The following is a 15,206-nucleotide window of genomic DNA, read 5'->3' as shown; positions in this document are numbered from 1 at the left end:
GTACATGCAAGAGTGTCTAAGTGCCAAAAGTGGACACTAAACTCTGGGCCTCTGTTGTGCACTGATGGGCATACTATCACATTTTTGACAACCATTTGTTGACTTATTTACAGGACAAAGTCAACTTTGCTGAATTTCCATAACAGAATAAGTTACAGTTCGTATCTTGCTGTTTTATTTTCTCATCAATGAGAACTTTTGCCTCTATACAGTGCAACTGTATCTTATCACTTCAGCTTGTCAACAACCCTGAAATATCAAGCAAATTTTATCATCTTGAACTGACAATTATTAACTCTTTTGCAGCTGTGGGTGTATATTGGATAGGTAAAGACACTCCACTTATGTTTTCCTACAATGCTGTGGACGCCCAAGTGCTTCCTTAGCTGCCAACCTCTCACAGCTGCTGTAGAGTTACTTCATTCGCTGAAAACCCCATATCAATATCTTGAATCATTTATGAGATATGACAAGTTATGACCACATAATTCGTGATGCGCAAGGATGTGAATGGGTGCGTCACGCACTAGCATCCTTCAGATATAAAGCCCAATAACCCAAGAATAAAATGAGATCCTTCAACTCTCAGTTTTACATAAAATTTTGTACGCAATGTGTTTTTGCTTCTGCAAAATCTTTAAAATTTTGTACAATGTTATACTTAATTGAATGCTGGACAGTAAGTATTATGGATTACAAACAGAAATTCAGTTCCTTATCAAGTGAAATGTCCTGTTAGATGTGCAAAAACTGAATTTTTTTCACCTAACAGCTTGTAGATCAGCCAGAACACCTTCTCTCAGCACCAGCTCCAGCATTTGGTGAGCAGTACAGCCATAAGAAAAGCAGCCTCAGCACAGACTGTAAAGAGCTTGTCTATGGCAGCGAGAGGGTTAATTACCTACTATGACATGCTGAGCTACTCAAAGAGCGTGAATATCGAGGACGCACTGACAATTTTTCGAAGAATCTGACGTAAACATTTGCACTAAATTAAATCTTGCAATATATCCTCTAACATCTTTCAGAGCAGCATTATTATTATTATTATTATTATTATTATTATTACAATTTTAAATCACAGAAAGACATTGCTCTGTTAGGAAGCATTTAGCTTAGTGTTAAAAGCAATTTACGCTATAGTCTAACTGCTTCCAAGCACGAATGTTAAAATGCAATGTGTGTGTGTGTGTGTGTGTGTGTAGCCTTTTCATATATGGTTCAGTGAATATATCTTTTCTTTGCTGAAGGTCTAGTTTTTATCCCTTCTTTATTTTAATCATAACAACTGTATTCCAATTTACAAATGGACCCCCTCTACTTAATAATTTAAAAAGAGAATGATGAAGTGAGATTATATTTGCAGGATATGTTACAACTAAATGCTATATTTGTTCTTAGTTGGACAGCTTGCCAATTTCACTGATAGTATGTTGAAGTGGACTTATTTATTTATACTACTGTGAGCATAATTTGAAAACAATCTCAGAGTCAGTTGCCAAATAATGTTGCACTCTCATTTTTCTTGGCAAGTCTTAGAGGCCATGAGGCATCTAGAAAACACAGACACTTGTTTAGCAAATATGGGACATGCATAAAATTCAGCCTATACTTCACTGAAAGAGGACGTGCTGGCATGGTAGCTTGATAGGATAACCGCTAAACATAAGTCTTAATATGGAAACCCTGCAAATGTTACACACCTACCCTGAAATGGAGCATTACATCACAGTGACAATGTAACGACTACTAGACTTTAAAATTAACTGTCACAACATCTATACTATTTCCATTTGTTATGCGATAAGGAGAATTTTTATAAAAATTTATGCACTTCAGAAACATACAAACAACACGTTATTCATATATTTCTGCTCTCCATAGTTGGATGTATCTGTAGTAAATCATGGCAATGTAGTTACAGGCAATACAATACAAGCAAAGAGCACAGTACTGTTAGTTGAAAATGAGTTCACCAGCAACACACTTGTTAAATAATTATCAAGTGAATTTCCATGCTACATGAAGACAGTTAAGTGCTGCAAACTTTAAACTCAAAAGCGAGTATGTTTTACCTCGCTGAAATGATATGATCGTTTCACTCAGCTCTTCTATCATGTGGACTCTGCGCCCTTTGATGCCCATCACTACACACAACCATGAAAACACATTTACACTTCATATGAAAACATAGCGACTTTCTTATTTAAAAAAATCATTATATGAATTATGATCTTGAATTTTCAATTATGTGACTTCATTAAGAAAGTAATGATCGCTAAAAAGAAAAGAAAAAAAAAGAAAAAGAAAAAGGAGGTCAACGTAAAGGAGAAACAAATCTTATTGCTGAACGCACCCAATACATGTTACACATACTGTCAAGCATATAAAACATTAAAAAGTATATAATGTGGAAGTTTACTAGCAAACACTTAATACTGAAAAAAATCCAGTAAATTACCCTTTGTATGATATGGAGAGCAGTTTACAGATAAGCACACTTATCACTAAGCTTCCTAAATAGTCACATTTTGAAAAATAGTGGAAATTCAAATTGCCAGAGCAGGAAACTTCGCAAAAGTATAAGATCTTTTTTTATCATATGTATGTTGTCTTTAAACCTCATAAATGTTTTCAATGTATTAATTTCTTATTCTTTGTCTTCAACAAAATATTAAAATACTACAGCAATCTATTTAATCAATAATTAGGCTACATTAAAAATAAATTATAGTCCAATCAGAATTACTTAGTAGCTGACCCAAACACTACTGGATCATTCCATCCAAGATGCAATTCAGCATCTCATACACAGATATTAAAACCACAGAGATCAGCTTTGCACATTGCATGAAGCCGAATTTTTGAAGGCTGCAATTAATCACTGCAATTGTGTCACCAAAGTAATAGATACAACAATCATCCATAGTATAGCGCCCTAGCAGTGCTTGGTGTATATACCCTACGTGTGGAAGGCGCAACTTGTTAAGTGCAGCTTTTTAAAAAACCTATTCAACATACTGATTATTATTTTTTATTCAAATAATTGATTTAAATGTATTTGTTTTCCAATATTTTGCTGCATAATTTTGAAAATCTTATTGACTTTTTACTTGCTCTTACTTAATTTCCTTGTGTTGCCTGTAATCTGCAAACACAACCAGGACTGCTTGTCTACAGGTAATGCGGCACCTCTAATAGCCAGTGTGAGCAAAGTTTCAGGCAACCAATGATAGCGAGAAATCAATTTGCTTTTAGAGTGGAAACTGAAATTCTTCCACCTTGCCATTAACAAAGCGATCTTGATTTTAGTTCTACAGCAAATTGTTGATTGTTGTTTTCTCGGATATTAGTGCATTGCACATCACAAAGTCGTGATTATGTTAGGAAATGAGTTTATGAGGAACATCATGAGTTCAATATTTATTGGGCAATAATATTGTGTCCATACATTGTCAAAAGTCTGAGGCCAAGAACAGCACAGTACTACTCGACCTTCACAGCAAATATATCGGTGCTAGATGAGGTGGGCTTTGTCTGTACTGCAACTGAGTTCCTAGCCTTGCAAAACCTGCAGGAATTATGCTGACAAGACGAAAGAAGTTTGAAAAGCTTCCTGCAAAAATTTCTGTGGGCCACGGGGCTCATTTGCTACAGCATAGATTTGTAAACCACAATGAAGACAAATTAACAAATTACACACTTGTTTAATTTACCATGCATTTGAACTGTTTTCTATGTACTTCTCTACTGTAACAACTCTTGCAAATTAAAGAACACAATCTTTTACTGATTACTAATGGAAAGCTTACATGATCTTATGTCCACAGTGTGACAACCGTTAAAAGATTTTAAAAAGTCTGCTTGTTGGACAGCTGACTTTATCTTATTTGCCAATACTGCAAACTGCTGTAAGTAAAATAAACATTTCTGCTTGCTGTCATGACAACATGATCTTCAGTTTCCTCTACTTTTGTGAATAACTGAATATTTGGAGTTTCCTTTACAGTCAGTAACTTAATTTTTCAAAGTACCACAAGATTCTTTGCTATACTTCCTACATCACACACAATCTTGTGTCATTCACTTTTTACGGTTCTGTGAGGAAATTCATTCCAAGCAATTTGAATCTCTCTCCATCTCGGCAGGCAATTCCGTTTATTGCACAATAGTAACCTTACACTATACTCTGTATTGCCCAATGTATGATTTTTAAAGCTCCACAGTCTTCAATATATTGCGCAATATGTCAATTCCATTCTCAAACAGACAGTATCACTGCACAATACTCTTCACTATGCAATAATTATTGAGCATCAGAGGTTGCCTTAAATTCAGGGCTACAAAATGCCTCATTTGCCACTGTTCACTCAATGATCACTAATTACCAACTATCAACAGAGCATCTTCTATATCTGTCCATTATACCTTGCAGCAGCTGCTTCCAACATTGCTCTGCACTAGTCATTAACACCATTTGTTACATGACCCATCATGTTTGTGGGTCACCTATAACTGAGCAGTAGCCTACAACAACTGTGGCAACACTGTAGCAGAAAGTGACACACTCCAACTACCAAGTAATTTCAATTGGAGTATAAGTAATTTCGGAAAATTTTATGTACTTGTGTATGAAGCAGTTTGTGAAAAATGTATTTCAGAGGTTGTGACAGTACACGATCAGCTTTAATTAACTTCACAAAGTCGAGCAACAGAGAACATAAAATTTCCTGTACCCTCATTATCTATAAATGAGGAAGTGTGTGTACAAATAACTTTATTATAATTTCAACAATAATTAAATGGACAAAAACTCATTTATATGTAGATGATATCTTGTATATGTTCAAATATTTGTTTGAATTATTATTTGTTTTAAGGTGCTCTTTGTTTGGTGTGCAGCAGATGAGAGTTTGACAGCACAAATGCCTACCAGGTGCTGCATGGAGCTACCAACACAGCACAGAGCACCAAGGAGGACCTGAGAGTGTTATATCTGTACATAATTTTAGAGAAAAAACAATAACAACAAAAAATTATTTTGAAATTGTCAATTTAGTATGAGCCTTGCTACTGCTCAATTTAGATGCCTAACTTTATGTGTGTGCAATAAAACTTCATTAATTTCACAATTTTCTACATGTCTGGAGCAGCAAATGTAAGAAGAAATCCTATTGTAAAATAATAAACAGTAAGTCAGATGCAAAATGGAAGCTTTATTAAAATCATTTTACTATGGTTTCAACATTTCATAGACTACTTCTTCGGAAATATTGACAACTGGGTTAAATGTTGTGGCAGACATATGTTAAAATACAGTCGAAAGGTGTTAGTCGATTTGTTATTTGGTATTTCCTCACCAACATACAGCTTGTGCACTGCACATTGTGCTCATTTTTATTATTATGAAGGTGAAATTTTATATCTAACGCCTTCGGCTATATTTTAACATACCTCTGCTACATGAACCCAGCTGTCAATATATCCATCTGAAGAAGACATTTTTACAAACGGCGAGACCTTGGTAAAAGGATTTTAATAAACCTTCCATTTTGCAACTGATTGGCTGTTTATTATTTCTACAAAAAGGGGGGTAAATCACTACTGGTTTAGATTTTAGTACTGACATACTGAAAAGTGAAACTGCAGTTCTCGGAGAAATACAAGGTGTAACTAAATCCCCTTGTACAGCCTTTGAGGACAGATTGTGTGTAAAAAAGTCTAGTATACATTGATACACGGTTTCTAAAACACATACCTTAAGTACTATGAGCACTTTTTCCATCTTTGATACCATGAAATATCTCATTTACTGAACAAGTGCTCATAGCTCTTAATGTACACATTTTACTCTCCATGTTTACCAGACAATTTTCTTTCTTTTTTTTCGTTTCAATCTCTAAGGAGAGTGAAGATCTTGCAGTGGAATAGATGTATTTTATAGTATGGAAGATGAAAGAGCTCATAGCTCTTATGGTATGCATTGTCGTTGTTGTCTTCAGTCCTGAGACTGGTTTGATACAGCTCTCCATGCTACCCTATCCTGTGCAAGCTTCTTCATCTCCCAGTACTTACTGCAACCTACATCCTTCTGAATCTGCTTAGTGTATTCATCTCTTTGTCTCCCTCTACGATTTTTACCCTCCACGCTGCCCTCCAATGCTAAATTTGTGATCCCCTGATGCCTCAGAACATGTCCTACCAACTGGTCCCTCCTCCTTGTCAAGTTGTGCCACAAACTCCTCTTCTCCCCAATTCTATTCAATACCTCCTCATTAGTTATGTGATCTACCCACATTTACAAGAGTTTTTTCTTGTTTTGGTCTAAGGAACCTCTCCTCAAAGGCTGTTAAGGGAATTTAATTACTCCCTGTATAATAAAGAAAGGAGAAGTTTGACTTCCATAAATGTTACAATTGTAGGTTTTGAAAATTCAGAAATCAGAAGACAGACATTTAAAAACAAAATCTCATCTTTCATGATGTATATATGCAGACTGAAGCAACAAATGAAAATTTGTACCCAGGCCACGATTTCGACCCAGGTCTCGTGCTCACTAGGCAGAGGCACTAACCACTATGCCACCCTGGCACAGTAGTTTCATACATGTGCAAGGAATACCCTAGCACGCCTTCCTACTCAATCTAAATTCCCATTCACGCCATAACTTCAATGTGCATATATACATCACGGATGTTTTGAGTGGTTTGATGCAGCTCCCCAGCCTACTCTATCCTGTGCAAGCGGCTTCATTTCTGTGTAACTGCTGCAAGTTACATCCCTTTTAACCTGTTTACTGCATTCATGTCTAGGTCTAATGTATGCAAATGAAACTATTTCAAAATTCCTTTGCAAGTGACAACACACAATAACAGTTAATGGATCTCAGAACTATTGGACTTTATTTGCTGCTTACAAAAAATGTAGAAAGAGCAATTTAAATTAAAAACAAAAACTTTACCTTTTCCCGAATCCGAGTTCCTTATAACTACCTCATCTTTGCAATAATTCTTTCCTGGTATTTTTGTTGGTTTAGCAAATTTCCCTGAGGCTTTTATAACTTCCCCTGGATTCAACAATGACGGTTGAGGTGTAGTTGGGGTAATGACTGCTTGGGCTAACACTGTTGGAGAAAGAGAGAGTCCTGTTGCATCAGGTACTGGCAGCACTTCCTGCTAACATAAAACAAGATGAAGCATATACTCAGGAGTCAACATCACATTGATATATTAAATGTTCCACCACTACTTACTTCAACAGCACTCAGTTTAGGACGATAATAATTATTCAGATCGTCACTGGACACCCAGTTTCTTGCTCTTAATTCTATTATTTCTAACAGGTGAATTCTAGACACATAGTCAACTTTCTCATCTTTACAGCCATTCCTGAAAGCTACAAAACATCTATCCAACTGATCTGGAAAGGAAACAAAAAAGAAAATATTAACACCATTCACTGTGTTATGAGATAAGTAAATTGTCACTGTTGACATCAACAAGTGAACTGAGAGGTGAAAGATATACTGAAAGATTTTCATCACAATTACATCTACATCTACATTTATACTCCACAAGCCACCCAACGGTGTGTGGCGGAGGGCACTTTACGTGCCACTGTCTTTACCTCCCTTTCCTGTTCCAGTCGCGTATGGTTCGCGGGAAGAACGACTGTCTGAAAGCCTCTGTGCGCGCTCTAATCTCTCTAATTTTACATTCGTGATCTCCTCGGGAGGTATAAGTAGGGGGAAGCAATATATTCGATACCTCATCCAGAAACGCACCCTCTCGAAACCTGGCGAGCAAGCTACACCGCGAAGCAGAGCGCCTCTCTTGCAGAGTCCGCCACTTGAGTTTGTTAAACATCTGCGTAACGCTATCACGGTTACCAAATAACCGTGTGACGAAACGCGCCGCTCTTCTTTGAATCTTCTCTATCTCCTCCGTCAACCCGATCTGGTACGGATCCCACACTGATGAGCAATACTCAAGTATAGGTCGAACGAGTGTTTTGTAAGCCACCTCCTTTGTTGATGGACTACATTTTCTAAGGACTCTCCCAATGAATCTCAACCTGGTACCCGCCTTACCAACAATTAATTTTATATGATCATTCCACTTCAAATCGTTCCGCACGCATACTCCCAGATATTTTACAGAAGTAACTGCTACCAGTGTTTGTTCTGCTATCATATAATCATACAATAAAGGATCCTTCTTTCTATGTATTCGCAATACATTACATTTGTCTATGTTAAGGGTCAGTTGCCACTCCCTGCACCAAGTGCCTATCCGCTGCAGATCTTCCTGCATTTCGCTACAATTTTCTAATGCTGCAACTTCTCTGTATACTACAGCATCATCCGCGAAAAGCCGCATGGAACTTCCGACACTATCTACTAGGTCATTTATATATATTGTGAAAAGCAATGGTCCCATAACACTCCCCTGTGGCACACCAGAGGTTACTTTAACGTCTGTAGACGTCTCTCCGTTGATAACAACATGCTGCGTTCTGTTTGCTAAAAACTCTTCAATCCAGCCACACAGCTGGTCTGATATTCCGTAGGCTCTTACTTTGTTTATCAGGCGACAGTGCGGAACTGTATCGAACGCCTTCCGGAAGTCAAGAAAAATAGCATCTACCTGGGAGCCTGTATCTAATATTTTCTGGGTCTCATGAACAAATAAAGCGAGTTGGGTCTCACACGATCGCTGTTTCCGGAATCCATGTTGATTCCTACATAGTAGATTCTGAGTTTCCAAAAACGACATGATATTCGAGCAAAAAACATGTTCTAAAATTCTACAACAGATCGACGTCAGAGATATAGGTCTATAGTTTTGCGCATCTGCTCGACGACCCTTCTTGAAGACTGGGACTACCTGTGCTCTTTTCCAATCATTTGGAACCTTCCATTCCTCTAGAGACTTGCGGTACACGGCTGTTAGAAGGGGGGCAAGTTCTTTCGCGTACTCTGTGTAGAATCAAATTGGTATCCCGTCAGGTCCAGTGGACTATCCTCTGTTGAGTGATTTCAGTTGCTTTTCTATTCCTTGGACATTTATGTCGATGTCAGCCATTTTTTCGTTTGTGCGAGGATTTAGAGAAGGAACTGCAGTGCGGTCTTCCTCTGTGAAACAGCTTTGGAAAAAGGTGTTTAGTATTTCAGCTTTACGCTTGTCATCCTCTGTTTCAATGCCATCATCATCCCGGAGTGTCTGGATATGCTGTTTCGAGCCACTTACTGATTTAACGTAAGACCAGAACTTCCTAGGATTTTCTGTCAAGTCGGTACATAGAATTTTACTTTCGAATTCACCGAACGCTTCACGCATAGCCCTCCTTACGCTAACTTTGACATCGTTTAGCTTCTGTTTGTCTGAGAGGTTTTGGCTGCGTTTAAACTTGCAGTGAAGCTCTCTTTGCTTTCGCAGTAGTTTCCTAACTTTGTTGTTGTACCACGGTGGGTTTTTCCCGTCCCTCACAGTTTTACTCGGCACGTACCTGTCTAAAACGCATTTTACGATTGCCTTGAACTTTTTCCATAAACACTCAACATTGTCAGTGTCGGAACAGAAATTTTCGTTTTGATCTGTTAGGTAGTCTGAAATCTGCCTTCTATTACTCTTGCTAAACAGATAAACCTTCCGCCCTTTTTTTATATTCCTATTAACTTCCAAATTCAGGGATGCTGCAACGGCCTTATGATCACTGATTCCCTGTTCTGCACTTACAGAGTCGAAAAGTTCGGGTCTGTTTGTTACCAGTAGGTCCAAGATGTTATCTCCACGAGTCGGTTCTCTGTTTAATTGCTCGAGGTAATTTTCGGATAGTGCACTCAGTATAATGTCACTCGATGCTCTGTCCCTACCACCCGTCCTAAACATCTGAGTGTCCCAGTCTATATCTGGTAAATTGAAATCTCCACCTAAGACTTATAACATGCTGAGAAAATTTATGTGAAATGTATTCCAAATTTTCTCTCAGTTGTTCTGCCACTAATGCTGCTGAGTCGGGGGGTCGGTAAAAGGAGCCAATTATTAACCTAGCTCGGTTGTTGAGTGTAACCTCCACCCATAATAATTCACAGGAACTATCCACTTCTACTTCACTACAGGATAAACTACTACTAACAGCGACGAACACTCCACCACCGGTTGCATGCAATCTATCCTTTCTAAACACCGTCTGTACCTTTGTAAAAATTTCGGCAGAATTTAGATAGGTAGTCATCTAAAAAACATTCAGGTAATTCACTCACTATGAAAAATCATATCTGTACCAAAAATGGCCACCGTTTCCATTACAGATTTACATAACCATTCACTGCTTTGTACTCACCTCTGTTATTAATCCACTTACAGCCTTCAGCGATTTCCGAGACATTGCTCTGTTTTTTATCATATTTAGTGGTGTAACATTTGCACCTCAAAGAAAAAACTTTACCTTTACAGGATATGTATTTCTATTTACATAGTTTGAAGCATCATCATCCCACTCTCTTCCTATAGTGACGCTTACGTAACTTGGCTGTCTGCTGCCTACATCACATCAATATACCCAAACAGCTAACCCAGTTCATGGCACTGAATTTCAGTTGAACACAGCCTATCTAGTGACTTCCAGCGGCAGCAAGAACTTGCTTTACAATGTTTAAAAAAATTACTGAGCAAATTTAAAAATGTAAAATGCTGACATCTTGGGTTGTCAGGTGTTCTGGCGGATATCAGCATTGTTCTTGCACGATATTTAGGTAACTTAGCTCGTAGCCTTTATCAGGTGCGACCCAAGACTGGTCCTCGAGTGGACCTTGTCCAGTATTTATGTCTGTGGCCTTCTCCCTCCACCGGCAGTCGCAGGCGTTCTCTCTGCGGTCCGCGCCCGCTTGCTGTGAGCTGCTGGAGCACTGCCATTCTGTTTTCTGTCAGCTGAGGCTCTTGGCATTCCCTCTGCGGTATGTGCTGCTTTATTTGCAATCCAAGGTTAGAAATTTAGTCCAGTGAGTTTCCTGTTACCTTCATGCCATCAAGCTTCACAGCAAGTCAACTTTCCAAATTCAAACCCAAACCTTTAGTATTAACTATTTTTGGCGTGCTGAAGACTTACTTTTTATCTCATAGTAACTATCTGCATACTCACAGATACGGACAATTAACAGAGTTTTGTGCTGAAGCTACCAAGTAAACACGACTTATTTAGTTAATTAATCGAAAAAAAAAGGCCTTTCACACAAATATGTCTATCACAATATTGTATCACTTTTGCAACCTCATTATGCAGACAGAAAATCTACCTGAGGAAAGCAATGTAGATGTCTTTGACAGTTTCAACATAAAAAAAATTGACACTGAAACTGGAATTACTTGCAGGTCAATCAGTTACATCTGCACATGCATAGGGCACTTTCATCTGAAACTGCAAACTGTCTTGAAAACAGCTTGAGAAGAGATGTGTAAGACTGGCAGTGTCTTCAAAACCTTTATAAGGCTATCCTTTTGATTCTTGCGAGGCCATAATGAATTCTTCACACATTGCGCTTTCTGTAATGCTAGTGAGCTTAGGAAACTGGCCTGTCTTTGTCAGAATGTGTCCATTCTACAACGCAACTTTCTTTTTAAATGCATACCCACCCGATCCGAAATATGTTATCTTGCAATGTTTTACTGTGGGCAGTGTGCAGTTAAGTCTAATTAAAACATGAAGTCTGCAATCTGCTCCAGATGTTCTAATTTATGTTCCTGTACTTCTTTTTCCTTCATAAATTTGACAAAATTGAGTTTTAAATTGAAAATTTGTTCCAAGCATATGCATGGACTTAACTAACTTATTTTGCAGTAATATACGAAGTTCCATACTCTTTGTTCAGTTCCACTGAAAAGTGTTGCAACTGACAATGGAATAATAGGGTGACTTCAGGGATTTTTTTTATTTATACCACCAATTTTTTCAAGTGCTCCATGTCTGCAAATTTAGTACTAAGTACTTACTGGTGTATAGAACAATGAATCCCATCTGATAATCTTTGTAACTTTTTGCTCTTCTAAATGTTTAAATTCTCTCTGCATGGTACTGTAACATTTTGTAGCAAATAAGCAGTACCTGTCGTTTATGCAAATTGAGAATTCTCATCCCTTTCTTCTGTCAGTCCCATTTATTTTAAAGGATTGTGACAATAGATCGCTAGACTACCTCTTTTTGCACGAACAGCCACTGGATATGTGAACGTCCTTCATACCACGAACAAATAGCAAAAATTAAGCAGCACTGACACCACAGTTCTGCCAAACTCAGAGTTGCACTGACCGGAAAATCCATACCACAACGCTAAATGAAATGTTGTGTTGCTTCGTGTACTTCAGAGAAGAATCAAGCAAACCTGAGTGACAGACCAGGCATGGCCTCGGCATGCTCGCAGCCTGAACACTGCATGCATGAATTTTGAAACACCATGGCCAGCCCTGATCTAGCACTTACAAGCACGGTTCCACAATGTCCAATCTGGAGAACATCAAGTGACTTGACACCTCAGAGGTTCAGTGTAACCCAAAGTTTTGAAAGCTGATTTTATTTTCAGAGTTGGGTCTTTGGGAATAATTTACGGGAAAGAAGACAACTCAATGGTGCAGGAGTAGGAAGTGAGAAGCTTAGAAATAATGGTAGACAAATATAAGATATCAGAAATTAAAGTCAACTAAATTACAAATATCATAAACAAGACCACAGTACAAGCTACTATGTCTATAGACATCATTTACACAGAACTGAATTAATGGCATGTGCAACACTGAAGGAACACTTCTGATCTGTTGCCCTCATGAACAGAAAGTACTGTGTGGCATGTGACTGTGGTGCCACCAGCAGCTGTGGTAGCTGTCAAAATGGCAGGCAAAGGGTGAGATAGGAAAGACAAGATTTTTGATTGGACTGAATTAGATGTATGCATCATATTAAATAATTTAAGGTGTGTGTGTATGGTGCTTTTCACACACTACTGAGGGTACCTTTTGTGCAAAACCCCTACAGCCAATCAACACTAGTGATCTTGTTAATAGGGGATGCCATCACCTAATGCCCTAATAATGAATAGAGATTTCCAAGTGTAGACGATCAACCTCCAATCCAATACTGACTAACAAAATGTCACAATCTGCAATGTATGTAGCTTGGGGCACAGAAGCCATGTTTGGCATGCACACGTCTTTAATGTCGCAAACAAAGACAGATTGCACTAAGAAGCAAGGATACTCATTGTGGTGTTGACAGTTCCTACGAGCAACTACAGAATGCACATGAATCTGCAGATGTACCATCCATTACATTTAAAAAGGCCAGTAAACTGTAATTCAGTTGGGCAGTGCCTCATATGATTCCCAGAGCCTGTAAATTATAGCCAACTTTGGCATCATGAATTTCGAAGTAACAGAAATAACACAAGCATCTGCAAACTTAAATTTATTTCAATTGCTGCCACACTTGTCATTTACATCACTGCATCCAGTATATGTATCATCCGGACAAGAATGATGAGTATTAGATCCAGTGAATTATTAATAGGTTTGTTGGTAGTATTTTGGAGCCTTAGGTTATTAACACCTACAATTTTATTTGGACAAGTGAAGTTAAAAAACCAATAAAAATTTTCCTTATTCATTCATTAAACCACCACTAGTATACACAGGATAAAACATTTTTCAATGATACACCCAATAATGAGAGAGATGCCTTAAAATTGCAGCTGGATGATCACCAACAAAAAAGGGAAAGAACCAGCCTCTGACAAATATTAAATCCTGTGGTTGGTTGGTTACACAAAGGTACAAACTCCCTAACTCTTGCACATAATATCAATCTTTAAAGATTCTGTATTAGTCAAGAGACTGAGTATTAAAAAATGAAGCATTAAAATTTAACTAGTTAAAACTTTTTTGCAACTGTTCATGGCTTGCTGACAACTGCTACAAAAATGAGAAAGAGCTAGCCAGTTAAAATCTTTGTCCTTATATTTTAGCGACTAGTCCTGTGACCTCAAAAAATTTTAAAATCCTTGTACGAAACATGACAGATTGCTACTCACCACAGCAAGCGGTGTCTTATCTGGGCAGCAGGGATTGGCCAAAATGAGCAGCAATCTTGGCTGGGATGTAAGAGCACAGAAGAGGTGGAGGCAGGAAGGGATAGTTGGGTAGGGATACGTGTGGGGAAGATATTGTAGTGCTGCCTGTGGGGGTGTGCAGCATCCAGAGTTTGTATTTGAAGGGGTGAAGTGCAGAAGGATGAGGGGGCGTGTGTGTGTGTGTGTGTGTGTGTGTGTGTGTGGGGGGGGGGGGGGGGGGCCTTCTCCAATGAATGCTTTGTTGGCCGAAAGCTCATTTTCTGACAGTCTTTTTCATTGTGTCTATCTGCAACTCAGCATCTCTGCTATATGGCGAGTAGCAACTATTCTTTTGATAATACTGGTTTTATTCCTTATTCATTATCTTATTAACCATCCTACTACTATTACCAATTTCGATTTGAATTATCTTACATGTGCATACAAATAAGCAGCAATCCTAAAGAGTTTCTTTCCTTGATTTATAGGAAAATATGCATTTGCAACCTCCACATATGATGAAAAATGCACAATTTTCAATTACCTATCGATCCCATCAATTTTGTATTGATTATGCTTCATGAACTTCAGGAGTGGTTTTCTCAAAAACGAGGTTGAGGGAAGTTGAGCAAAATCTTGGAATGTTTCATTTTAGGTTCTACACAAGTGCCATGCCAAATACAAGTCGAATTGCTCATCCATGTATTGAGGCCTTCCCCTTGACAGTACCACACAGGACTGCATCAAAGGAATCAGATTCTCCACCAGGATTTTGACAGTCTTTTGTCATGCCCTGAAATGAGAAATATTCTCCCCATTACTCTCCTCACTTCTCCTAAATTTTTATTTCATCATCCACCCTACCTAGGCAATATCTGTGTCCATCCCTGCTTCCAACCCATTGCCCCTATGACACTTACCCCTGTAGTAGACCTAGATGCAAGACCTGCCCCATACATCCTCCCAATGCCACCTACTCCAGTCCTGTCATAGGCACCTCCTACCTCAACAAAGGCAGGACCACTTGTGAAAGCTGCCTTGTGGTCTACCAGCTCAGCTGCAAACTCTGCGTGGCATTATACACGGACATGATGACTAACCAGTTGTCTTC

General features: G+C 38.4%; 1 protein-coding gene across 7 annotated transcripts in view; it reads right to left on the bottom strand.

Annotated features, from left to right (window-relative positions):
• The window catches only part of LOC126191152 (eukaryotic translation initiation factor 4E-binding protein Mextli), a 126,573-nt gene that overhangs the window by 76,273 nt on the left and 35,094 nt on the right, over window positions 1-15,206 (bottom strand). For 5 of the 7 annotated variants that reach the window (XM_049931917.1, XM_049931918.1, XM_049931919.1 and 2 more), the window contains exons 4-6: window positions 7,253-7,419; window positions 6,962-7,175; window positions 2,076-2,147 (exon numbers count right to left, since the gene is read on the bottom strand). In XM_049931917.1, the coding sequence (XP_049787874.1) occupies window positions 2,076-2,147; window positions 6,962-7,175; window positions 7,253-7,419 (453 nt within the window). The remainder of the gene's footprint in view (window positions 1-2,075; window positions 2,148-6,961; window positions 7,176-7,252; window positions 7,420-15,206) is intronic. The other 2 variants (XM_049931916.1, XM_049931920.1) reach the window with 2 other exon arrangements.

Source organism: Schistocerca cancellata, chromosome 6, assembly GCF_023864275.1.
Source record: "Schistocerca cancellata isolate TAMUIC-IGC-003103 chromosome 6, iqSchCanc2.1, whole genome shotgun sequence".
Taxonomy (NCBI): domain Eukaryota; kingdom Metazoa; phylum Arthropoda; class Insecta; order Orthoptera; family Acrididae; genus Schistocerca; species Schistocerca cancellata.
The sequence above is the reverse complement of the archived record's forward strand: the minus strand, read 5'-3'. Positions and strand labels throughout refer to the sequence as shown.